Source organism: Rutilus rutilus (assembly GCF_951802725.1).
Source record: "Rutilus rutilus genome assembly, chromosome: 2".
NCBI lineage: Eukaryota > Metazoa > Chordata > Actinopteri > Cypriniformes > Leuciscidae > Rutilus > Rutilus rutilus.
Genome location: NC_140210.1, coordinates 53,754,043 through 53,781,276, shown reverse-complemented (window position 1 = coordinate 53,781,276; position 27,234 = coordinate 53,754,043). Strand labels below are relative to the sequence as shown.

General features: G+C 38.9%; 2 protein-coding genes and 1 long non-coding RNA gene across 4 annotated transcripts in view; 1 reads left to right on the top strand and 2 right to left on the bottom strand.

Annotated features, from left to right (window-relative positions):
• Positions 1 to 144: 144 nt before the first annotated feature.
• LOC311284231 (polymeric immunoglobulin receptor-like) lies at positions 145 to 6,833 on the bottom strand. The gene is made up of 8 exons (XM_084399166.1): positions 6,650 to 6,833; positions 6,149 to 6,484; positions 5,494 to 5,808; positions 5,071 to 5,397; positions 4,376 to 4,552; positions 2,496 to 2,591; positions 2,250 to 2,293; positions 145 to 2,151 (listed from the first exon to the last, which is right to left on the bottom strand). The coding sequence occupies exons 1-8, from the start codon at positions 6,687 to 6,689 to the stop codon at positions 1,789 to 1,791; spliced, it is 1,698 nt and encodes a 565-aa protein (XP_084255292.1). The 5' UTR covers positions 6,690 to 6,833; the 3' UTR covers positions 145 to 1,788.
• A 6,790-nt stretch (positions 6,834 to 13,623) lies between these two features.
• The window catches only part of LOC311279710 (uncharacterized protein), a 54,984-nt gene continuing 41,373 nt past the window's right edge, over positions 13,624 to 27,234 (bottom strand). Inside the window, exons 6-10 of the mRNA XM_084391389.1 lie at positions 23,936 to 24,250; positions 23,513 to 23,839; positions 14,223 to 14,408; positions 13,926 to 13,978; positions 13,624 to 13,838 (exon numbers count right to left, since the gene is read on the bottom strand). Coding sequence (XP_084247515.1) covers positions 13,674 to 13,838; positions 13,926 to 13,978; positions 14,223 to 14,408; positions 23,513 to 23,839; positions 23,936 to 24,250 — 1,046 coding nt within the window. The 3' untranslated portion in view covers positions 13,624 to 13,673. The remainder of the gene's footprint in view (positions 13,839 to 13,925; positions 13,979 to 14,222; positions 14,409 to 23,512; positions 23,840 to 23,935; positions 24,251 to 27,234) is intronic.
• On the top strand, positions 24,323 to 25,639 carry LOC311286113. Of its 2 annotated transcripts, none has more exons than XR_014626488.1 (3): positions 24,323 to 24,484; positions 24,560 to 24,670; positions 24,754 to 25,639. It is a non-coding gene; the product is annotated as an uncharacterized lncRNA (long non-coding RNA). The 2 variants fall into 2 exon arrangements; XR_014626489.1 differs by having other exon boundaries at positions 24,409 to 24,457; positions 24,754 to 25,631.

The following is a 27,234-nucleotide window of genomic DNA, read 5'->3' as shown; positions in this document are numbered from 1 at the left end:
ACACACACACACACACACACACACATTGAGACAGCCGGGCAAGTGGTGGACCACCACAGAAAATTACCACCACACAACATAGGTAAAATGAAAAACTGAACATTACAAACAAAACACGAATACAAACAAGTAAAAGACCCAGTGTTTAAAAGCAGCCCTTTAATTATGATCAAGAAACACCAGCACTACAACCAAAACTAACGTCAACAGAGATGTAAGTGGAAAGAATATCAGATATTACCGTCTGCCACCACAGCCACAAAACAATTACAAAGGAAAACAGCAAAGCAACATAATTCCCTGCATTCCCAGTTCAACTGCAAGCTGGTAACCGCCTTTAGCTTTATAAAGCAACATGTAGATGACAGCTTCTGCATCAGTGCAGAACACCCTGTTTTACTGAGGCAAAATCACATCATTACTGAGACACAAACCACTGTGCAATACACTAAACTGTGTATTAAACAAAGCAAAGAATGCAAAAGAAGTGCTGCTTCAGGGTGTAAAATCTCGGTGCTCTTTGGTTGTATGGGATACTTAGAATAAGAACTTAGAATCTCCAAGGCACTCGAAATAAGTAGAGAAAAGTTAAAAAGCCTTTATTTTCTTCATGGCTTAAACATTTAAAATTGGTGACAGATCCACCTACGCGTTGCGGCTTTTACATGCCTTCGTCAGGGTGTATTAAACAAAGCCATAAGACAGACATCCGATTTTCTCTCAAATGTTTACTTTCACTTTAGACATAGCCAACTGTATAAACGTTGTGTGTATTTGACAGTATTATCGCAATAAGACGCGGAAGAGAACTTAGTCCAGTAATCAGACGCTGTTTGACAGGCTCTTAGTGCCAGTGTGCTTTGGGTGTATGCTCTCATTAAAGTGTACATTAGAACAGCGCATCAACATGCAAATGAAATTATTAACCGGCAAGGCTTTAAAGCACATGCAAATAATGAACTATTGTTAATGTACATGTGATGTGAATGTACGTACAGTATGTTAAGACGGAGGTGCCAGAACTGAAAAGCAGATTGTGGACACATTTTAAACATCCAAGATAAAAAATTCTCTACCTTGAATTATCCAGCCAAAATAGGGATTTTTTTCAGTATATGTTGGTCACGTTGTTCTTTTAACCTTTGTATTTTCCGTTTTTGTGCTCTACTATTGGACTTTCTTTCGGACATCAGTGATGTAAATTAAAATGATTGTCATGATTTGACCAGCAGCTGATTGGACAGATTGACCCAAATTTCACATCTATCCAATCATCATCATTTTTATATGTTTCTTATGGGCCAATGAGGGTCTTTTTTTGTTCGATCTGGCCAATCCTATAGGCTGCAACCGCAATCCTGTGCGTTAATCCGAGAGTTAATCTGAGAGTCACTGGTGGCTTTCTCAACTGTAGTGTAAACGCAGTTAGAAGAAACAGAGGGGCTTGTGGGTAATTGGGCAGTGTGTAACACTTTAACCAGAGGGGCCGGATAGCTTGCCTGAATGGCAGTAGCCAAGTGTAAGACTAGACTCACGTGTCTGATATTCCACAGTGGTTATTTATTATCAGCGTCGTCGATCTCACACACACATGGGCAGTTTGTAAAACACTCCACTAACAACTGTGTTACTGAATAGAAATAAAACCGGGTAAGAGCAACATACATATAAAACAGGCTTTACACGCATACATGTGATGTTCACAGCTCGCGCTCCTCATCCCGACTGCCCACTCATCAGTGAGGGAGTAACAGAGTGTGTTCCGCCTTAAAGGAACAGTACCTAATTCTACCTGTTACAAGTGGCATAAACAGTGTTAGAGGAATCAGAGGGGCTTGTGGGTAATTGGGCAGTGGCATAAACAGTGTTAGAGGAATCAGAGGGGCTTGTGGGCAATTGGGCAGAGGCATAAACAGTGTTAGAAGAATCAGAGGGGTTTATGGGTAATTGGGCAGTGGCATAAACAGTGTTAGAAGAATCAGAGAGGTTTCTGGGTAATTGGGCAGTGGCATAAAAAGTGTCAGAAGAATCAGAGGGGTTTGTGGGTAATTGGGCAGTGGCATAAAAAGTGTCAGAAGAATCAGAGGGGTTTGTGGGTAATTGTTTGTGAGTGTCTTTAATCTCCTCATAATCACAACCAGTGTGAGAAACCTGAGGAGAGACAGAGACATTATTTACAGCTCTGAAGATTGCAAGGATGGAAGGCATTAGACATTGAATTAAACATTTTATACAGTATCTGGACTCACAACTTCACGTTGTCCTGGTCCAGTCTGAGATGATGAATCACCACCTGCCAAAAACAAGATTACTGTATATCACATTGTACCTTGTATAAATGTTTTCACACATCATCAAATATCTCTTTTACTCATGTCTCGTTGCAGCCTATAGGTGGCGACGCAAAGTGGGAAAACAGATCAATAAATCTATCTGTTTTAATCTCAGTATAAATAAAGAGTTTCTGCTTCTAAAGAAGTTAAGAAGAGTTTTACCTTGAGACTGATACTTCTTACAGAGAAACACTAATAAGAGTCCAGCGATGATCAGAACCAGAAGAACCAGAACCAGAGGAACGATCAGAGGAGAGCCTGAAAACACAGGAGAAATAATCTGAGAATATGATCAAATATCAGATCAGATAATAATGTTTGGAGTAGGATTGACCAGATCATGATACTGGATTTCAGGGTTGCCACGTCTGTGTTACAAAAAAAGCCCAATGGCCAGTCAGAAATAGCCCAAAAAGTATCCCAATGACCATATCCCAAAAATCAAAACACAAAATATACAATTCCCATTCACAGTCATAACACAGTCAGTGTTATGCAAATTGAAAACCATAATATAGTGATTATAAACACAGCTCAAAGGCTCCCTACCAGTGGCCCTCCTTCACAAAACTTAAAAAGGGACCTATTATGCAAAATTCACTTTTATAAGGTGTTGAACACAGATGTGTGTCCACGGTGTGTGTAAACCATGGTGAAAATCCACTCACTATTTTTTTTTTAATAATCCCCATAAATCATAAACAGCCTCTCCAAACAAGCAGTTATAAGAGTCTACATGAGAGTCTCTATAGACTCCCGGCATCTGAGCCTCTGAGGACACCGTGGTTTGCTGTTTTCTTGATAGGCTACAGAGCACCAAAATGCAGATTCAACTCAGTATGCTAACTAGATTCATTAGGTATCATTCCTTTTTTATTTTAACTTATTAACTATTTAAAGGTCCCGTTCTATGTGATCCCATGTTTCAAACTTTAGTTAGTGTGTAATGTTGTTGTTAGAGTATAAATAATATCTGTAAAATTATAAAGCTCAAAGTTCAATGCCAAGCGAGATATTTTATTTAACAGAAGTTGACTACAAAAAACGGCTGGATTGGACTACACCCCTCTACATCCTGCTTTAATGATGTCACTAGAACCTAACCTCCGCCCACAGGAACACAGGCGTATTGATGGCGAAATGTCAACAGATGGTTGATGTTTATCTATAATCGGATACCGCAAAAGTTTAATTCGAAGTTGTTAGTTTGCTCTGTCCATTTCACCACGGACTGTTTTTCTAACCTGGAATAATATCAAGCAGACTTCTCTCAGCGTTTCATACTGACGAAGGGGACTATTTCAACTATATTCCAGCAAGCGGTAAGTAGTGATTTAATATGGAAGTAGCGATCACTCTTCACCTCGTTCGTTTCTCTTAGTAGGATGAAAATAATCTTACTTAAACTGTGATTAATATACAGAAAGCGATCAAAGAACAATCCCTTTCCAATCGCCCAAGCTGTCAATCACACAGCGCGAGTTTATCTGGACACTTGCCAAAACTCGTTATGAAATCAATGACGCTGTTACACTGCACAACGAAGCTCTTACTGTATTTATATGCCTCATGTTTGCATTGGTGAAATCATTAGTGAGTGCAGAAACTGCGTTGCAATGATAAGATCTTTCACGCGATCAACAGACTGTCATCTGCTCAGTGCTCACCAGATATTTCATATGCAAGCATGTCAGCCAATCACAGCAGAGGGCGTTTACACTTAAGTCTCACAGCAGACACGCCCCTTCAAACAGAGTGTTCAAACCAGGGAATGAAATCAGGCTAGGAAATATGCCTTTTATTTCTAAATTATAAAAAAATTTGATCTAAAAAACATACTAACATTATAAGGGCACCCCTGGAAACATTATAAAATAATAAAAATAATCCATGGAATGGGACCTTTAAAATGTATTAAATGTAATATTATTTATTTATTTTAGAGTTGAAAATATAGCTTATTTTTATGTTTAATAATATATTTCAGCCTCCTCACAAGCTTCACCCATTGATCACATGTTTGTATTTCAGCACAAGATCACCTGATGATGTCATCGGAGACGCCAGTGATGTAGAAGTTTTAGAAACAGCTGTGAACGGTGAAGTTCTGACTGATGAGGAAGAAGACGCAGATAATGATGATGATAATGATGGACGTGGTGATGTTGGTGATGATGTTAATGATGTTGATGATGGTGATGAAGATGGTGTTGTTTTTTCTGGAAATGTTGTATATAAAACAATAAAGCAATGAATTTCTAAAAGGATGTTTTTTTGTTTTTTGTTTTTCACACACAGAACTTGACATCTCTTTTCTCATGATACTTGTTACTGATGTCATTCACACATTCATTACCCAGAATTCAAGTTTGCTGACACACAGGCACAGAATCGTCAGCTGTTAGTTTGAGTTTCCATAACTGAAGCCTGTGGTTTCACACTGAATAATACAGTATAGCAGAGTGACTGATGAGCACTGTTAAACTGCATTATAGTAAAAGTGTGGTAAAAGTTCAGAACAACATCATTGTTTTACACAAAGCTGCACTTTCACCTTCATAAACTGCAAACATATAAACTGTAGTTTGTTTTTATACTTCCTCTTTTTAACTGTTTGTGGTTTTGCTTTGTTGAACAGAAAGAACATCTAACATTAATAATAATCCTGTGGTTAAACCTGCTTAAACAGAATCAGCTGCAAACATGACACATGACACACAGTGATCTGCATCTGTACCTGTAATGCTGATCAGGACTCGTGTGATGAAGATCTTGTGTCCTTGATCAGACTGAACTCCACACCAGTATTCTGAATCTTCTTCAGTCACATGACTGATGCTTCCCGTCAGGAGCTGCTGTTCTCTGTCATCATACAGCCGGATCTTTCCCTCATCCCTCCATCTTCTGCTCTCATTCACAGACGTCTCATTAGCACAGAGATCAGCTCCAGATCTCCAGCACAGAAACTTCACATCACGAATGTGGGATTGTGGGTATTTGCAGCTGATGTTCACAGATCCTCCTGTAGAAGCTGATAGACTGATGCTCTTCACACAACAATCCTCTGTTTAAGATCCAGATAAAGTGCAGCAATGTTACAATCACCAGATATATTCATGGATTCTGTCAAATAATGCATAAATGACTGAAAGCAGCTCACCCTTCTTAATGTCCAGATTAAACTCAGAGAAGAAACTGTAATCTTCAGAAACTTTGACTATAATCTTATATTCTCCAGAGTCGTTCTCATTCAGATCTCTGATAAACAGAAGTAAGAGTCCTGCAGATCCGTCATCATGAACGGAGAATCGTCTGTCATGTTTCCATCCTGCTCTACTGTTAGTGTTTATTACAGTAAAACACTGATCTGCAGTTTTACAGACGTCTATCACAGGATTCGTGTGTTGAATCTCATATTTGTAGTTTATAATGACGTTTCCTCCTGAATATCCTCTCACTGTCCTGATTTGATGACCTGAAAAACACAAACCCAGATAATTTGTCATTTTGTTCTCAATATAAACACATATCTGCTCACTTTGCTGCAACATTTATCAATGCAGATCAAGATTATGAGTATAAATCTTACATTGGGAGACAAAAAGGTTGTTAATGGTGTTTGTACCCAGACAGCAACATCTGGCCCACAACTGGGCTGTGTATAATCCACATATACCAAATGTTGGCCGGATCTGGGCCGACACTACAGTATGTTGCTGTCTGGCTAATGAGTTTCACGTGTGAACAGCAGTCATTATAATCAGTATCGTAATGTTGTGGAGATCATCATGGGTTTGAGGGTCTCAGTTACTCACCTGTTAAAACCTTCAGATTCACTTCAGTGTATAAATCTGTAATGATAGTTATATCAACTGCACAGTAGTACGTCCCAGAAACCTCCTCTCTCAGATCTCTGATGGTCACAGTGAAGACTGCTGAACTTCTGTCGTCATACAGAGAGAATCTTCCAGACTGAACCCATTTATTTTTAATATCAGTCTTGATGAGGTCAGAACACCATCCAGTCTGTAGTACATCTTGATTTTTTCTACAAAAATACTTTTCATTTCCTTTATATCCTTCATCATATTTGCATTTGATTGTGACTCCTCCTCCTGAATATCCTGTCACGTTCATGGAGCTCACGACACCTACAACAAACCAGCATCTTCATTCAACACTTTAATACACACTGAAGTGAGATTCATTTTAAAGTGTTTTAAAGGAAATGTCACCATATGAGTTAAAGATTAAGACTTGTATTCATTATTTAATCTGTGTTCTTCTGTGATGTGAACTTGAGTTCAGATTCTTACCAGGAATCATCAGCAGAGTGAAAGTCCAGATGATCTTCATTCTTCTCTCTTATTAAATGATCTTCTCTGTTGTTAGTAGATTCAGTTCTTCTGAAGCTCTCGATGTGTGTTCAGAAGAGTTTTGAGTGTTTCTTTCCTGTTTACATGTTTAACATGAAGAGCTGAATGTGACAGAGACGCCCACTTCCTCTGAGAGAGAGAGAGAGAGAGAGAGAGATTAATAAAGAGGGAAGTGAGGCTAATGCTTCACATGAATGCACAGATGCAGAACAGACACATGCAGATACTTATTATTAAGTGTTATTTTACAGGTATTTTTCACAGAAAGTTTTATTATTTCATAGGCTTAGTTTCACAGTTTCTCAGAACCATAATGTTTAAAGTTTCAACTGACTTAAGCGTTTAATAAAGTGTGTGTGGTGAGGGGGCGTGTTTCAGTGCAGTCGACAATAGGAGAGGTCAAGTGTAAGTAGGTCAAGTGGTATGGAAGTAAAATAATGTCAAATGTTTTTGAAATAAACAAGTAATAAAAACTCAGTGAGTGTTTTAGCGCAATTTTCTCACGTCATGGGATCACAACACTAAGAGATAGTAAATGAAAGAGAAAATAAGTTGCTCGAGAATATAACTTTCTCTTGAAATTCAAATGAGCTTTCTGAAATCAAATCAGCAATGGATAATAAAAAAGGCACAATCACTTGACTAGTTGAACACAATTTTTTTATTAGCTCATTATTTTTTACATCTTGTGTTCACTCAATATCCTCGATTTTCTCTGTATCAGCTTCCTTTTCTGCTTTGTCCTCTTCAGATTCTTCCTTCTTTTCTGCTTGACTATTGGCTTGTGACTTTGTAAACTCTTCTTCTGCTTTCGAGATATTTGCCAAAACATCCTCTGAAAGCCACGAGTCATCGTAGAAATCAGATACGCCTGATGAGGAAGCCGTTGGTGTGGATGTCGCCATCTTTTGTCGCTTTGCTGAACGTTCTTCCATTTATTTTGCAACAACCTCTTGTCGTTTTCTCATATAGTCTTGCTCCTTCTCCAAATCTTGATCGATACCTTCATTGATTTCTTGCCGTAATTCAGTGGAATTAATTGTGCTCATGACTCTTGTGAATACCTTCCTTACGTATTTCTGTGGAACAATAGTTTTATAGGTGAAAAGGCAATATTTTTATTATTTCCCTTCATATAAAGTTTTAATTAATTTTTGAAGCATAAAGGAAAGATTTTTGATCAATTCTTTTTTTCTAATATTATTGTAAATTTTAGAAGCTATCGACTGCAATTTGTTTCAACTCGATAGCTATTATGGTTGCCGAGAAATTAGCAAAAAACAGAATTTTTTCTGGAATTTCCAGGAAATCCTAAATCTTTTCCTGGATTTTTTTTGTGCGTTCCCGAGATTAGACCTTCCTTAACATAATGCCGAAAACCCGAAGTCTCTAGGTGGTCTGGTTGAGGAGTAGATAGAAGTGCAAGATTGGTGCGCAGAATAAGCGGGATACACCCAGAGGTGTAAAATACTTGAGTAATTTTACTTGATTACTGTACTTAAGTATTATTTTTGGGGATTTTTACTTTACTTGAGTACAATTAAAAATCAGTACTTTTACTTTTACTTAATTACATTTTTTAAGAAAAAAAAGTACTTTTTACTCCTTACAATTCTATTTATAGTCAAAAAGTACTTATTTTTTGGAGATCACTTCATTCTATTTTCCCTTGCTATTACCAAACCAATTGAATTGTGCTGATGCTGTTTAATTTAAATGTCATTTATTCTGCCAATGAGATTCGGTTTCACATTTCACCAAATTGGTCAGACATGTTCATTGGTCATTTGGAAGTGACATCATGTCGCATCTATTACCACAATGCACAGCACCTTGACCTGGAAATGAGAGAAATTATAACAGTCAATCACAGGGGGTCAATCCAGGGGGGCACTGTTTCATATTTTATTGAAGCCTCCCCGGACGCCACCATTGATTAGCGGACCATCACCTGCTGTTAGCATCCCATTGACTCCCATTCATTTTGGCGTCACTTTGACAGCGAGTAACTTTACATCTGAGGCGTTTAAAGACTCCATTTGTCCACTATTTATTTCTAAAGAAACAAGAAAATGTATAAAAGGCTCCATTACCTTGTAGCTTATGTTATGGCCCCGTAGAAGCAGTTTTTGTAAAAATAGGCTAACGATTGCGTCATAACCACGCGACTCTCTGTCGCACAGTAGAGAGATTACCGTATGGACAGGAGGAGAAGCTCGCGGGCAATCGGGGGGACGTGGAGGCAAAATGACAAAATAATTAATCAGAATACTTAGCAAAAGTTTCTCCTGCTCCAGCTCATGGACACCTCCTACTCACACTCTCCGTCTCTGCAAGTTTCGGAAGGGAGTGATTCAGATTTCTCTCGGCACAGCTACTAGAAGACAGACGGGTTGCTCACGTCACATCTACGTCGTCAAGCTCAGTTTGAGTCTGCGCAGTACGCTCGACCATCAGGAAGTTTGTGCTTCTAATTGACTTCACTTGCCTCCGTTGAATCCAATTGGGTTGCTGTGTCCAGTTTATATACTGTCTATGGGTCAATCCAGCAGCCTAAAAGCGTACCACCCCCGGGGGCCGCCATTGGCTAACGAGCCATCACCTGCTGTTAGCATTCCATTGACTCCCATTCATTTTGGCATCACTTTGACAGCGAATAACTTTACATCTGAGACGTTTAAAGACTCCATTTGTCCATTATTTATTTCTAAAGAAACACGAAAATGTATAAAAGGCTCCATTACCTTGTATCTTACATTATGGCCCCTTAGAAGCAGTTTTTGTAAAAATAGGCTAACAATTGCATCATAACCACGCGACTCTCTGGAAATTACCGTATAGACAGGAGGAGAAGCTCACAGTCAATTGGGGGGACGTGGAGGCATAAAGTCAAGGGAGAAGCCCATAGAGAGTCATAAAGTTGCTCCTGCTCCTAGCTCATGGACAGCTCCTACTCACACTCTCTGTTTTCTGCAAGTTAGATTTCTCTTGGCACAGCTACTAGAAGACTTACAACGGTCAGACAGGTTGCTCACGTCACATCTACGCCATCAAGCTCAGTTTGAGTCTGCGCAGTACGCTCAGCCATCAGGAAGTGAGTGCTTCTAATTTGCTTCACTTTTCTCTGTTGAAATCTATGGGGTCGCTGTGTCCATTTCTTATACTGTCTATGGTCAATCAGTGGAAGAAAATGGAGGAAGAACGTGATTCAGCTGCGAACACAGTCCAAAATCAGCCACAGGATCAAGAGCACCCGTGGCCGTACCTTAGCGAATTCTTTTCTTTTAGTGGTAAAAGCATGTTTAGTGGATTGTTTAAAAAATGTTGCATACTGGCATTAGATAGTAGTCTTATAGTTTGATAAATAAATACAATTAAATACAAACAGTTCTAAAGCAGGATAAAACCTTGTATGTGGTTCATTCACTTCATGATTTTAGAGATTAAAAGCTTAAACAAGAATCTCTAGTTTACATTATTGCTGTTACTTTTACTTCTTTAATACTCAAGTACAATTTTAATGTGGTACTTTTTTACTTTTACTCGAGTACGATTCTGGCCAGATACTTTTACTTTTAATTGAGTAAAATTTTCCCTCAGTACTTGTACTTTCACTTGAGTAACATTTTTGAGTACTTTTTACACCTACAGTAATTTGAAAGTGATTGCAGTACCAGTTTTGGCCACAATCTTACATACGGCTCCTTTAACCATGCTTGCATTTTAATGCACTGTATTTTTAGGGCTTGCATTTTTATGGGCTGAAATTCAACATGGTTGAATATTTAAGCTGTGAATATTTCAATTAAAAACATTTCAAACACATTTGCATTATTAAAAATTAAATAATCCATATTCACCTTTCATATTTCACTTCCAAAATATTCAAACTGTTTAAAAATACAGCCTATAATATTCAACAGGCAATTTTCTGTTCATTTTATTTCGCTTTGCAAATTCGCTTCCACAAATTCAGTGGTTCAAATTCGACAGTAAATTCAACATTGACGTCCAGGAACTGCAGGAAAAGCAGTAGATTACCGAGCATAATCTTTATCTGCTCTTAGTCAATCTCACCAGCAGGGGGTGCAAAAGCGCATGTTGTTGATGAAGACCAGCAACAGTTAGAGCAAGTCATTCATTCAAATGAAAATGATTATCTGTGTCAGTATATATACGGAAAAGATGATTAAGACACAAAAGCTGTGTTTATGTTTCATTCAATAACTTTATTGTTACTTTCCCTGTGTAGCCTACATGCTTATCAGCTTTCTCTACCATGAACAGGATTATAATCGGTTCCCTCAATACCTCATCATACTCAAGGATTCCCCTTCCGTCGGGGCAAAACGCTTAATGTAGCTTAATGGACTAATACAGTGATATGAAATACCAAACTCACACCTTATTGGGGCTGTAGGCTATATACAGACAAGCAGATGGACTCAGAATATTAACTTAACGCACAAAGTTTCATGCTGAGCATTTCGTGATATACTGGCATAAAATCAACACTTGATCAATTAATACTAACACTTTCTCTTCTCTTCTATTCTATTCTCTCTCTCTCTCTATATATATAGTATGCCTACGTGTATTGCATTAGCTTAAACTGTCATAGCACTTGCATATTGTTGTCCTCCTATTGTTAGTTTAACTGTAAATCACTCTGGATAAAAGCGTCTGCTAAATGACTAAATGTGAAATTGGTTTGACATTGGACATTCGCACATTTAGGGACTGTCTCTAAAGTTGCATAAAACATTGGCATACACGTTTCTAACTTCAATAGCAAACTTCAATTTATTTGAATAAATATCAAAAATCCAAAGGGTGCGCATTATGCCTGACACTACATGAACACGTTACAGTTGGTTTTATGACTTTAAGTCGTTCTACGTTAAGCGTTTTATGTCCAGCAGGGGAATCCTGAAGTATTGAGGGAAACCCTAATAGCCTGCATGCAGCACATCACCACAATATAAAGTTAAGGCAACTAAACAACCAAGAGAAATATATGTCAACCTCAAAAATGTAACATTGGATATCCGCATCGGGGAATAACATTATAATCTCGTTCACGGTAGAGAAAGATGCATGTAGGCTACACAGGAAAAGTAACCATGAAGGCACTGAATTTAACATAAAACAGCCGTCATAATAATCACAAATACACTTACATTGCTGTAAATGAGTTTTATGAATGAATGGCTTACTCTAACTGTTGGTCTGGTCTTCGTCAACAACAAGTGCTTTTGCACCCCCTGCTGGTGAGGTTGACTAACAGCAGATGGAGAGTATGCTCGGTAATCTACTGCTTTTCCTGCAGTTCCTGGATGTCAATGTTGAATTTACTGTCGAATTTGAACCACTGAATTTGTGGAAGCGAATTTGCAAAGCAAAATAAAATGGACCGAAAATTGCCTGTTGAATATTATAGGTTGTATTTTTAAACAGTTTGAATATTTTGGAAGTGAAATATGAAAGGTGAATATGGATTATTGAATTTTTAATAATGAAAATGTGTTTGAAATGTTTTTAATTGAAATATTCACAGCTTAAATATTCAACCATGTTGAATTTCAGCCCATAAAAATGCAAGCCCTAAAAATACAGTGCATTAAAATGCAAGCATGGTTAATACAATGCCTATTTTTTTCAAGTGACAGGCTTTTTTATTTCAAAAACATTTGACATTATTTTACTTCCATACAAGTGCTGTCTCTCATTTCAGGAATTGACGTGCACTTCAACAGTATACAATTCTCACAGTTGTTGCAGGGGGACGTGCACTTCTCACAATACAGGTGGGTTGCAGGGCTGCAGCAGATTCGAAGTCGACAAAACAAAAAGGGACTCTTCAGAGGCAGACAGTGAACATTTCAACAGGGCATCTCCTCTCCTATTAACACAAACAGAGGGGTTAAATTCTAATCCCAGATGATAAAGCCGGTGAACTTCTGTCTGTGTGTGTCTGGAACCACTGAACCACTTATGTTCCTCTTAATCACATTAATATTTACAGAATATTTCTGTCAGACATCTACAGAAGTTCTTACTGAGAATTACCAGAGGTTTAAATGATGATATTTGTGTTTCATTTGAATTCACCATGTTTAGTGTCATTTGATAATCGTCTTTGTCGAACCCTCTATTCTCCTATTGTATATGTGGAGTCATTTGAAACAATAGATGAATAACAGAGCATTACGATTGATGCTAAAATCAGCCCGAAGACACACCTGTAAAAAAAAAAAAAAAAAAAACTTGGAAAAAGATAAAGGTGTCATTGCTGTTGAAAATATTAGCTAACATTGGGATCTGAATTCATTAAACATTATACACAAAAGTACTAAGAATTGCTAAGAATTGACTTAATTTCAGTTCTAATGTCATTTAATAAATAAGCGAATTTGCATTAATAAACTCACAATCTGTTGCGTTTTCCGACCTAGTTTTGCTTGAATGGCATATGAAACAAATCAGATCAAAACCTTCTGGAAACCACAAACAAATGAAAGTGAAACTTATGAAGGAGAAATTGAAGTGTGAGTCTCAAGCGGCTCCCTCTAGTGTTCAGGTGATGTTCAGCACCACGGACAGCAGCTGATCTGCAGAATGACTGATTCATCACGACACACACATTCACTGTCTGTTCAGACGATCTTCTGTTCTCATCTGAATAACTGACCATCAAGAGCTGCGTATGACAATGAAACACATTACATAAATCAACTGATAATTAATGATCATTAAGTGCTTCATCTGGACAGACTTGAGCTGCTGAGTTTGCAAGAACAAGAACATTACTTTCCAATGAGATTTGATGTTAAAATAATAACTTTATTGTTGCAAAAGAACAATTATCTTTAGTTATACACAAAAACATAAAACATTTTTTAAGTATATTGAGCAAATAAAAATAAAAATCTAAAAAAATGGTCAAATCACTCCGTAACATGTATTAAACAGTAGCATAAACTGTAGTAGTATCAGAGGGTTTTATGGGTAATTGTGGAGCATCATAAACAGTGTTAGAAGAATCAGAGGGTATTATGGGTAACTGGGTGGTTGTGCAGTCAATGTGAAGTCTGGTGTCTTTAATCTCCTCATACAGCGGTTGAGGAACCTGAGAACAGAAAGAGATATTATTTACAGCTTTTGATGAAGGTCATTCATTCAAACACATTCTTATCAACAATCTGACTTTACACACCGCTTCACTGTTTTCTGTTCCAGGTTCAGATATTTTAGAGGCTGAATCGGGGTCTGTAAAACAAACATAGTACTTTAAACATAATCATAAATAATGACAATAATAATTCACATTGATACTAAATATATCAGACTTGCATTGACTAGTTGTGACCAGCAGGGGGAAGCAACATCTTTCTATTCACTCATTCCACAGACAACAATGTAATCGACTGGCAAACAACTATAAACATTATTCTGACAAATAAATGACTATGATAAACTTCTAAACTTCTGAAAACATTGTTAGCTGGCTTACCTCGAGTCTGATGCTTCTTGTAGAGAGTCACTATACATAACATGAATACAATGATGAGCAGAAGCAGAATCACAGTCACACCGATGATCAGAGATGAAGATGATGATGATGATGGTTTAGATGATGAAGAAGATGATGATGATAAAGATGATGAAGATGACAAAGGTGGTGTTGTTGTTCTTTGCTCTAAAAATAGAGATTATTTGTGACAAACAGTATGTACATTCTCAAGCTCTAAAAACTCCATAAACCCCATTCATTTTCCTTTTTTATAATTGGAAAATCTTGATATACTTTGATTTTTATAAACCTCAAACTGAGAACTACATGAGGCAAACATCCCGCCTATGATCATACTACACCTTCAGCTATAAATATCATACACTACTACAGGGATTATATAAATACTTACATACAGTAGAACAGACACTCAAAACACGCTTTTCCATTTCTTTAAGACACTTTAGCTCATTGTTCTCGTTTAGGGGAATGTTCTGTTGCAGGTGTTTTGGTTCTGCTCTGCCTGTGCTTATCATTTGACCCAGTTTCCCAGTGTGTCTGATTAATGATTTCATTCACCTGTCCTGTTAATTATCTCATTAGTTCTTGTGTGTTTATTCTCCCTGTTTGGTTCTGTTCTCCATCTGGGGCCTGTACCATGAAGGTAGTTGAACAAACTCAGGTTACAGGATTGGTTTTGAGTTGACAAAACCAAACCGATGCAATCAGGCTTTCCATGACGCAGCTCATTAACTTTCTCTGTCAACTCAGGCTTTGATCCCTAAAGGGATACTCCACCGTTTTCTCATATTAAACTGTTATTCCCTTAACTAAGACGAGTTGATACATACCTCTCTCATCTCAGTGCGTGCACTTAATCGCTCTGGCTCGCGGTGACACTTTGATCCACTTAGCTTAGCCCAGTATATTCAATGGTATCTAACAGCAATGAATTTAGAAGTGACCAAACACATCAACGTTTTCCCTATTTAAAAACAGTTACACGAGTAGTTATACGACCAAGTATGGTGACACAAAATAAAATGTGGTGCTTTTCTAAGCGGGTTAAAAAGGATAACTATAATGTATGGCGGATTAGCACTTATGGGAGTACTTCGACTCTGCGCAGTAAAAAGTCACACCTGATCCTCTTGCGCCGAGTCGAAGTACTCCCATAAGTGCTATTCCACCATACATTATAGTCTAGGGTCTAGGTCTAGGGGTTATGTAACTACCATTTAAGTTTCACAACAGTCGATCCACAGACACATGCACACAGCCTGCATAAAGTAGCTGTGCCTTTTCACGAGCCGTTGTGACTCCTGTATAAATGTGACGTCAGAAATACTCAGTTACCGCCTTCAGTCTCACCCCCACCAATGGTGGGTCACTCAGAAAACAACAGGCCAATCAGAAGAAGGGCTCATGGATATTAAGTAGACGGGCCAAAATCGACCTGTTCTTGGCAGAGCTCTTGAGAAAGGAGCTGTAAAATATATATTGAGATTTTTGGTACTTATGCCACAAATACATATTCTTAAGGACATCAAAACCTAAAATAAAACTTCAGAAAGATGTACAATATGGGACCTTTCAGCTATGATTACTCCATGCGCGCATGCACATAAAAGAGTGACGTTGGCACCGAACAACCAATAGTGTTCGATATGGATAGAGCGAGAGCTATATATAGTTTATTCTTCAGAAATACTAGGAGCGGAGCGGCTATTCTGTCGGACAACATCTCCAAGACGCTACACACCATATGACTAGTAAGTCAAAGTCCAAATCACACTCTTTGCTGTCCAAACTTAATTGATATAAGTACCAATGTAGAACATTATATTGAAACTGTGTCTATTCCTCGTTTAGTGAGGTCAAACATTAAATCTACTGTAGAATCTAGGAAAAATCTAATTGTGATTAAACCAGAAAATCTCAATATTAGTGTACAAAAACAATTTATAAAGCTAGGTCTCCTAAACATTAGATCACTCACACCTAAGGCGGTTATTGTAAATGAAATGGTCACAGATAATAGCTTCGATGTACTTTGCCTTACTGAAACCTGGCTTAAACCAAATGATTATTTCGGTCTTAATGAGTCTCATCCACCAGGATACTGTTATAAGCATGAGCCCCGTCTGATTGGTCGTGGCGGTGGTGTTGCAACAATCTACAGAGATATTCTTAATGTTACCCAGAAAACAGGTCACAGGTTTAATTCGTTTGAAGTACTTGCGCTAAATGTTACTCTCTTAGATGTAAGATCCCTATTATCTCTAGCCTTGGCTACTGTATATAGACCGCCAGGGCCTTACGCTGATTTCCTAAAAGAGTTTGCAGACTTTCTCTCAGATCTATTGGTCAATGTCGATAAAGCATTAATTGTTGGAGATTTTAACATACATGTAGATAACACAAATGATGCGTTAGGGGCTGCGTTTACAGATTTATTAAACTCCTTTGGGGTCAAGCAAAACGTCACCGGACCAACTCATCATCTTAATCATACACTCGATTTAATTATATCACATGGAACCAATCCAACCGATATAGATATTATACCGCAAAGTGATGAAGTCACTGACCATTACATGGTCACTGGCATACTACGTACTGCTGAAATTTGTCATGTTGCGCCACGTTATCGACCAGGCAGAACAATCCTTCCATCCACTATAGATAGATTCTCAAATAGCTTACCTGATCTATCTCAGTTGCTCAGTGAACCCAAACAAACAGATGAACTAGAGGAAATGACTAGCACTATGAGCACCATTTTCTCTAGTACATTAGACATCATTGCACCAATTAGATTAAAAAAGGTTAGAGAGAAAACGAAAGCACCATGGTACAACAGTGCTACGCATGTTATCAAGAAAGAAACTCGTAATTTAGAGCGTAAATGGAAACAAACTAATTTAGAGGTCTTTAGAATCGCGTGGAAAGACAGTATGTCACGTTATAAAAAGGCCCTAAAAGCGGCCAGGGCTGAGCACCTCCGCAAACTAATATAAAATAACCAAAATAATCCAAGGTTTTTATTTAACACCGTGGCGAGACTAACAAATAAACAGACGTTACCTGAGCAAAATATTCCGTTACAGTTCAGTAGTAATGATTTCATGAAGTTCTTCACTGAGAAAATAGAAAGCATCAAAAACACAATTGTAAATGTACAATCTTTAATGGTGTCTTATGATTCAGCCTCAATTATCCCTCAAGAACAACTACAGCGCTTTACAACTATAGGACAGGAAGAGTTAAATAAACTCATCACTTCATCTAAAACAACAACATGTTTATTAGATCCAATACCCACTAAGCTACTGAAAGAAGTGTTACCTGTAGTGGCAGAGCCTCTTCTCAATATTATTAACTCGTCTTTATCTTTAGGTCATGTTCCAAGAATATTCAAGTTGGCAGTTATAAAACCTCTCATTAAGAAACCACAATTAGATCATAATAATCTAGCAAATTACAGACAGATTTCAAATCTTCCATTTATGTCTAAAATACTAGAAAAAGTTGTGTCCACTGAAGGATTCAAATTTAAGAATCTATTTCAAATATGCTTCCTTACATAACATCACGGTAAAGAATATTGTATTTAGTGTTTAAGGGTAAGATAATGATTCTGCTCAGCAAAGTTGCCTTTCCTGTTTTCTCCTTATTGTCTGTAAATGGCTCTTGAAGCCTCAGTTTCACTCAGACTGATGGGATTAGCACACGAATGATTCACTGAGAATCTCACCTTTTGTTCTGCAAATGGCTTTCGGACCCAAATGGCTCTTCTTGAATTTGGATTGGCCAGACCCTCACAGTCTAGGGTATTACCTTAACCTGTATACTCATTTACATGCTTTGTGTGAATTTGTCTCCACCTTCACAAGTCCCTCCTCCTAAAATGCCTATAAGACACCATGTAAATTGATATACTTTAGATTATGTTGGACGAAACCGCAGCCGCGCTCAAATAAAGAAACTCTTCTGTTTGAACGTGATCCCAACGTCTCCTGGTCTGCTTTGAAGAAAGAAAAACTTTACAACACCGCTCAACTGGGCTCTTTCTTGCAAGAAAATGATATCTATGAAAAATTTCAGTCAGGATTCAGACTGCACCATAGCACAGAAACTGCGCTCGTTAAAATGACAAATGATTTACTTCTAGCTTCTGACCAAGGCTGTATCTCAATACTAGTTTTACTCGATCTTAGTGCTGCGTTCGACACTGTAGATCACAAAATACTCTTAGATCGACTACAAAACTACACTGGTGTTCAGGGACAGGCATTAAACTGGTTCAGATCGTACTTATCAGACCGTTACCATTTTGTCTGTTTAAATGGGGAAAAATCGATCATAACTCCAGTAAACTATGGAGTGCCGCAAGGATCTGTGTTAGGCCCTCTGCTATTCTCAATATACATGCTGCCACTTGGTAATATTATAAGAAAACATGGAATTAATTTCCACTGTTATGCGGATGACACTCAATTATATATTTCATCACGACCAGATGAAAACAATAAATTATCTAAATTGACAGAGTGTGTTAAAGATATAAAATACTGGATGACGTGTAATTTTCTGCTATTAAATTCAGATAAAACGGAGGTATAACTTATTAGTCCTCTTACAATACAACTTTAATTTAGAAGGATGTCCTGCTACTTTATCCTCTACAGTAAAAGACCTGGGTGTTATATTAGACCGCAACTTGTCTTTTGAAAATCATATTTCATATGTTACAAGAACAGCCTTTTTCCACCTTAGAAACATTGCTAAGCTATGTAATATGCTATCTGTTTCTGATGCAGAAAAGTTAGCTCATGCATTCATGACCTCGAGACTAGATTACTGTAATGCTTTATTAGCTGGTTGTCCTGCATCCTCAATAAACAAGCTACAGTTAGTGCAAAATGCAGCCGCTAGAGTTCTTACTAGATCAAGAAAATATGATCATATAACACCAATTCTATCGTCTCTACACTGGTTACCTATAAAGTTCCGTATCAATTACAAAGTATTACTACTGACCTATAAAGCCCTAAATGGTTTAGCTCCCCTGTATTTAACGGAACTTCTATCGCCCTACAATCCATCGCGCTCTTTAAGATCACTAATTTCGAGGCTTCTGGTCATTCCTAGGATATCTAAGTCCACTAAAGGAGGGAGAGCATTTTCACATTTAGCTCCTAAACTCTGGAATGGCCTTCCTGATATTGTTCGAGGCTCAGATTCGCTGTCCCAGTTTAAAACTAGATTAAAGACGCATCTCTTTAGCCAAGCATTCACATAATACTTACCTTTTATACTACAGTTGAATCATATTGAATGCATTAATATTATGAACAGCAGCTACGCTAATTATTTCCCATCTGCTTTTCTGTTGTTATCTCGGGACGCTAGTCCCGAGGTAAATACAGATCGTCAGTTCCAGTTTGTATCCAGCCTCCCATGGAAACTACAGATGCCCCAACACCCGTGAAGAGACGACTCGAAGCCTGTGAAGAGACGACTCGAAGCCCGTGAAGAGACGACTCGACGCCCGTGAAGAGACGACTCGACGCCCGTGAAGAGACGACTCGACGCCCGTGAAGAGACGACTCGACGCCCGTGAAGAGACGACTCGACGCCCGTGAAGAGACGACTCGACGCCCGTGAAGAGACGACTCGACGCCCGTGAAGAGACGACTCGACGCCCGTGAAGAGACGACTCGACGCCCGTGAAGAGACGACTCGACGCCCGTGAAGAGACGACTCGACGCCCGTGAAGAGACGACTCGAAGCCCGTGAAGAGACGACTTGAAGCCCGTGAAGAGACAACTCGAAGCCCGTGAAGAGACGACTCGACGCTGGCGATATGTTTATGCCCTAAATCAATACATGATTAACTAACTGTATTTCTCTATGTACATTTCTGAAATGCACTTTCTGTAAAGCTGCTTTGAAACAATATGTATTGTGAAAAGCGCTATACAAATAAATTTGAATTGAATTGAATTGAAATACTAAGAATGTGTCTTTCAAGCACGCAGTAACACTGTCTCTGCTGCCAAAGCAAGAGAACAGTCTTGGAGGAAGATTGCTGATTGCGTTAATGCGCAAGTTAAACAAATGCATTCTATAGGCCATTAATGTAAAATGATGTATATAATCATAATTGTATTAAATGCTAAAATGAAAAGTGTGTGTTCATGTGTTAATTTATAAAACATTTGTATTTATGTGTGTGTGTGTGTGTGTGTGTGTGTGTGTATGTATATATATATAAATATATATATATATTAGTGGTGGGCCGTTATCGGCGTTAACGTGCTGCGTTAACGTGAGACTCTTATCGCCGTTAAAGCCCCACTATGTAGGATTTCCGTTTTGGTCAAACAACGACCCCTAGAGTCGCTGTGGACTACTTGTATTTAACGTTACTGTCGTAAATACCACTCACGCAGAGCAGTCTCTTCACTCACTGATCCTGAGCCTGATGCCCCTGTATACCGGTCCCTGTTCAGTCGGATAGAAGCTGTAACGAGTGGAAATAAGGTGTGGCCCCTTTAAGAGCTGCGCGCGCCCTGTTTAACTGTCGGCAGTCTGTATTGTACGTGTGCCTCGAACACACCGTAAGCGGATTGTTTCTGTTTGAGGCTCATTCTTGTCCTATTTTTGTCTATCAAGTAATGCTGTGGACGGTAGAACGTGTGACAGACAGTTACACGAGTTCGATTGGGGAATAAACACAACGCGTTACAAATCGTCGGACATCGAACAAGCACAGCTAGGCTCCGAAGATGTCTACTAATCCATCAACAAGAACGCCAGGTGCTTGTCCGAGTGATATACAATATAAGCAATATACTTACAAGTCCAACAGCATTTGAGGACGTGTTGGGGGAAGTGAGGTCGCCTATGCCGTAAAGCAGTCGAATTTTGTAGTTCTTTTTGTGCACGGGGGTTACTACCCGAACCCCGAAGTTTAAAAGTATGATTAAAAACTATACAAACCCCATCAGGCTATGGCAGACGTGTCATTCAACCTATTTTAAGTCGATGTACCATCACAAGGATTTGGGAAATATATTATGAAGGTTGAAAAGTTACTTAGTGTTACTTTAATCTATTCTCAAAGTTGGGTTGGGAGCTGGGTCTATACTACGCAAGCTATGATGACTTTCACCTTGATATTTTGGCATGGATGTATACCTAGCCAAATTGCACTGTAGGGGGCTTCGAACCTGTGTGTATGCCTACTGTTAAATTACCACATCAAACGTGACGTGCTAACATGGATGCTATGAAGCCGCCAGGTTTGCTTCATGGAAATTTTTTTTTCTCAGATTCTCAGATCGGAGCTATCTGATTTATCAAAACGATTCATTTACACCTGGTCACATAAATGTGTTTTTGCGAAACCGATTTAAATCCGATCTTCAATTCCAGCGCTGCAGATTTAATGGAGTGCACGTCACCGAAAGCAACAGATATGAGCTGCATTTTATTGATAATCAGCTAAAATTTCTAAATCAAAGTCCGCAATAAGAGAGAGCAGTAACAGCCCTGGTAAGATCATTTCGTTTCTTTACTTTTAATGATGATGATTGTGTGTTAAGCGTCTGTGACTTACTTTCACTTTGATTTGCATTAGTTTGCACGTTGGCTTAATGAAGAGATGCTCAGTTGCTCATCTGCGGTGATGCGTGTTGCAGTAGCGTCGTCATATCTGGCTATAACATTACATATAGCCTATAACACGCTCTCACACATTTATTTTTTTAGCATTTTTGGGAGGAGTACAATTTACATATGCGGTTTCAACAACCACATGCGTTTACACTTGTCCAGTTTCGTCTGGAAAGCGTCTCAGACCACCTCCTGAAGTGGTTTGAGTGATCGGATTCAAATCCGTCTCGGAGGGCATTTACACCTGGTCTCTTCATGATTGGATAGCTATCCCATCTGAGAAAACGCATGAAGTGGCCAGGTGTAAACAGCCCCTTAGTCATTATTTGGGTAGCACACATATTCTGAATGCCTTCGGCAGAATTCAAATGAGCCATTTTAGTCTAGATTAATCTAGATTAATTCCAAGATTACAGTGAGATTAATCTAGATTATATATATATATATATATATATATATATATGTGTGTGTGTGTGTGTATATGTGTATATATGTGATATGTGTATATAAACTGTATGTGTGTGTGTGTGTGTGTGTGTGTGTGTGTGTGTATGTATGTAAAATGTGAATGTATAGGCTATTACATCCTAATAAAGATTGATATTCACTGATTTTTAGATGCAACCCCAACTCCAAACGTTCTTGCCAGCAGATCAAGTCAAAATATAAAAATATAATTCAAAGTGGTGAGTATTTACCACAACCTTTTATTATTTTTGTGAACATTTCACAAACACTTGCTTGCAGCAAACAAACAAAAAAAGTGTGAAATTCAGAAAGCCGGTGTAGGGCCACTCCTCCAGAATACACTGGCGGAGGAGTTGTTCTGAGTAGCAATAAGGGACGGCCGATTATGGATGGGTTTACAGGTGCTGTACAATCTGACCCTGGTGCTGGCTCCTCGGAGCAAGTAACACTGGGTGTGTGTGTGCAATGCATTACTAATTTTTAGTGTTAGATATGGCTGACTGTATGTTCTGCAGTAGAGGGAAATACAGTGTCCCTGTTGAAGCCAGCACACATGCACAGTCTCCCACACAGAGGTCAGTATGCAGCAGACAGAACACCATGACCTGTTTTATAACAGTAATGCTTTACACTGGCCTACTTTTATTTATAGGGTGAAGCAAATGATGAAGACACTCTGTCTGTGTGTTCTGAGACAGTTGCTGAGGTGAATGCACTGGGCTTTATATTATGACACACATTTGAGTCTCATAATTAAGTAACTGGCTCTTTTATTATCTCTTTTATTGTAGGATTTCACAACCTGCCCCAGAAACTGAAGCCTCTACCTCAATGGGCTTCAGAAGAAATGTGAACAAGGTAATGCATTAACTATAGTAAAAGTGTGGTAAAAGGACTCACAGCAGTGTAGTTTCTTATTGTTCAGAACAGCATCATTGTTTTACACAAAGCTGCACTTTTACCTTCATAAACTACAAACATACAAACTGTAGTTTGTTTTTATTCTTCCTCTTTTTAACTGTTTGTGGTTTTGCTTTGTTGAACAGAAAGAACATCCAAATTAAAACCTGTGGTTAAACCTGCTTAAACAGAATCAGCTGCAAACATGACACACGACACACAGTGATCTGCATCTGTACCTGTAATGCTGATCAGGACTCGTGTGATGAAGATCTGGTGTCCTTGATCAGACTGAACTCCACACCAGTATTCTGAATCTTCTTCAGTCACATGACTGATGCTTCCCGTCAGGAGCTGCTGTTCTCTGTCATCATACAGCCGGATCTTTCCCTCATCCCTCCATCTTCTGCTCTCATTCACAGACGTCTCTTTAGCACAGAGATCAGCTCCAGATCTCCAGCACAGAAACTTCACATCATGAATGTGGGATTGTGGGTATTTGCAGTTGATGTTCACAGATCCTCCTGCAGAAGCTGATAGACTGATGCTCTTCACACAACAATCCTCTGTTTAAGATCCAGATAAAGTGCAGCAATGTTACAATCACCAGATATATTCATGGATTCTGTCAAATAATGCATAAATGACTGAAAGCAGCTCACCCTTCTTAATGTCCAGATTAAACTCAGAGAAGAAACTGTAATCTTCAGAAACTTTGACTATAATCTTATATTCTCCAGAGTCGTTCTCATTCAGATCTCTGATAAACAGAAGTAAGAGTCCTGCAGATCTGTCATCATGAACGGAGAATCGTCTGTCATGTTTCCATTCTGCTCTTCTGTTAGTGTTTATTACAGTAAAACACTGATCTGCAGTTTTACAGACGTCTATCACAAGATTCTCTTCTTGAATCTCATATTTGTAGTTTATAATGACGTTTCCTCCTGAATATCCTCTCACTGTCCTGATTTGATGACCTGTTGAACACAGTAGTTGTCATATTTATTCAATGACAAACAAATTTTAGTGAGATGTGGGGATCTAGGCAGGCATACAACACAGCTGTATCACATTCACTCAATCAATCATGTGATCCGTTGTAAGGTCACATGACTAATCAGGAAGTGATAAATGTTTGCTGGCTGCAAGGCAGACTCTTTCGTGTTGAGGCTAGATACTGTTGTGTGAGTTGGGCTCCCTTTTTCATGCAGGTAAAATTGGTCATTTGCAGAGCATGTTTAATCACTGCCATTGAATTTTAATACTTATTTATTTTATTTGATTAGGGTAATTCTAGAAGCACGTGTCTACTCTTCACGGAGGACACAGGCTTCTGCATGGAGTTTTGACATTTATGCGATCACCTCCAGTGTGACTTGAGCTGCTGAGCTGCACTGGTAAATGCCTCAATATGTACATTTACCATTGAATGTTTTATACCTGCATTGAAACATGTTTTAACGGCTTTCTCTGTCTGTAGCAACGGAACGTTCACCTTTTCTCTGCATGTGTTAATGCGCTGTGGGACAGTTGAGCATACTGAAAAGTAGGCCGATATTTTCTAGTTATGTTTTAGTTGACACTGTTGTTTATTGAGGTTGGTAACTAACATGCTTGGTTTCTTTTGAAAAGGGACCAGGCCAGCCACTGTTTTCCTGTAATTAATAGGCATTTCTTTATTGCTTCCTGTTGTTTGATTTTTTTCTTTGTTTGTTTGGTTATTCATAATTTTGTCACTCATGTGCTACATTCATAGTATTTCTTATTTTGACTAAGTGTTGCCATTTATGCTGGTGATTCTCCTCTCTAACTATGTCTTCTACATAGGTTATCCTTGTACAAGGCCGGATCCACACTGATGCTTTGCCCCTTCTCTTCCGGGGACCACACTGGGAGAGACACTGTATTGGTGTGTACTTATAACTGCAACACGGTGTGATATTTTGTAGTGGTATATAAAGATCTTAAGTGTGTAGTGCCTGTTGTGTTGCATGCTTCGACTGGTGTTGGGTGGCTGTCTCCTGTTTCTGTCTCCCCAGGGGCCTCCTGAGCAGGGGTTTTGCATTGGCTGATCCGACCTTCCTAGATTGAGGAAAAAATCCACCAGTCATTTATCACAGTATTTTTAAGATTGGTTTTAAATAACTTTTCTACATCTTTTGTACTAATGTAATAAATTTGGAGTACATTTACATTTCTGCCTTTTGTTGATTGTCCCTTTGCGGGGATAAACGTATTATTAGCCACACTACATTCACAGAAAGAGTTGGGGTTCCTCCTGCCCATCATCAGGGGGTGGCGTAGTCAGACTTAAAATAAGGTATACTGCATGGCAGGTACCACATTTTGGCGTAGTTAGGCAGGGTAAAAAAAAAAAAAAAAGGCATTGTCATTTTATATTGCTTGTATGGTTTGTTTGTGTATTCTTCAATTGTTAAAATAGAAACAGTGGCTGGCTCTGGACAACAGAAGACTACAATTGGACGGCCAAGGCGAATCACGATGGGAACCAGAGGCTAGTGACTACTACTTCTCAACTGAAGTGTTTTTGTTTTTCATGTATTTGGCATTGTTCTATGTTCTCTTCTGTGATAGTGAGTCTGTTAAACTGGTAAAATGAGTGAGGTGGAGGAACACATGCCAGAGGAACTTTTGACTCTTCGGGAGGAAGTGCAGAGGTTACGAGTGGCTAATGAACAACTTCAGAGAGGAAGGGGTGCCAGCGCAAGTACCTCTGGTAATGGCACTACTGCTGGTGGGACAGCCCCCAGTGGCGATTTGTACTCACCAAATTTTCCTGGTCCACAACCTAGACCTGAACGTTTTGTTTATATTCAGAGAGAAAGGAAGTGCCCCCACTTCTCCGGCTCAAAATCAAAATCTGATATATTGATTTATGATTGGATTGAAAATTTTGAGTCATGCGTGAGGGATATGAATATGAGCGCTAGAGAGAAGGCCCTCTTCCTTTATGATCATTTGGAAGGAGAAGCAAAAGTTGAAATTAGATTCCGCCCTTTGGCTGAGCGGGAGAATCCGGACACAATTTTAAAAATCTTAAAAGAGGTTTATGGTTCCTCCTCCTCCTTCGTCAGCCTGCAAAGACAATTCTTTGACAGAAAACAAAAAGATGGGGAGTCTCTAAAAGAATTTTCACACTCTCTGTGGGCTTTAACTGAAGAAATTAAGCGTGCTTACCCTAATAGGTTGACCGACCCAGATATATTAGTTAGAGATCAGTTTATGGAGCATGTACGTGATGTTTCACTAAGAAGAGAGCTAAAGAGCATTGTGCGCCAAAATCCGGCAGTTGATTTTATAGCACTGCGGCATGAAGCAATTAGATGGATGGAGGAGGGTGAGCACCCTTCCGGGCAAAATCGAGCCGGGCTTTACCAATGTGGGGTGGATATAAATGTTGAAGGGGCTTGTCATGCAGTTGGGGTGGGAAAAGGGTCGGAAGTTTCTGTTCTGCAGGAACAACTTAACCAACAGCAGTTACAGATTAATAAAATCCTACAGAGTCTGTCTAAGATTGAATCTGTGTTAAGCCAGTCAACTGCTCGTCCCCATAACCCCAATTATCAGTTTACCCCAGAAGGTCAACCCATCTGTCTCCGGTGTCGTAAGCCTGGGCACGTCCTCCGTCAGTGTCGACAGGGGCCGAGACCGCGAACAGCCAGTCTACCTAATGTCCAGCCGGAGGAAAATCCTGCAGTTATAGGACAGTCAGGTATGCATCATATTGATCCTAGCACTGTGACGAACAATCCTAGTCTCTCTAATAAGGTCTTGCCCCCTTCAAATGAGTCAATCTCACTTGTAGGTAAATGCCCTGTAGTGGAGGTAAAGATGGGGGGTGTTAAAGTAAAGTGTTTACTGGACACTGGTTCTATGGTGACGACAATAACAGAGTCTCTTTTTAAGGAAGTCTTTCAACATTGGGGTGCACCTAAGCTCA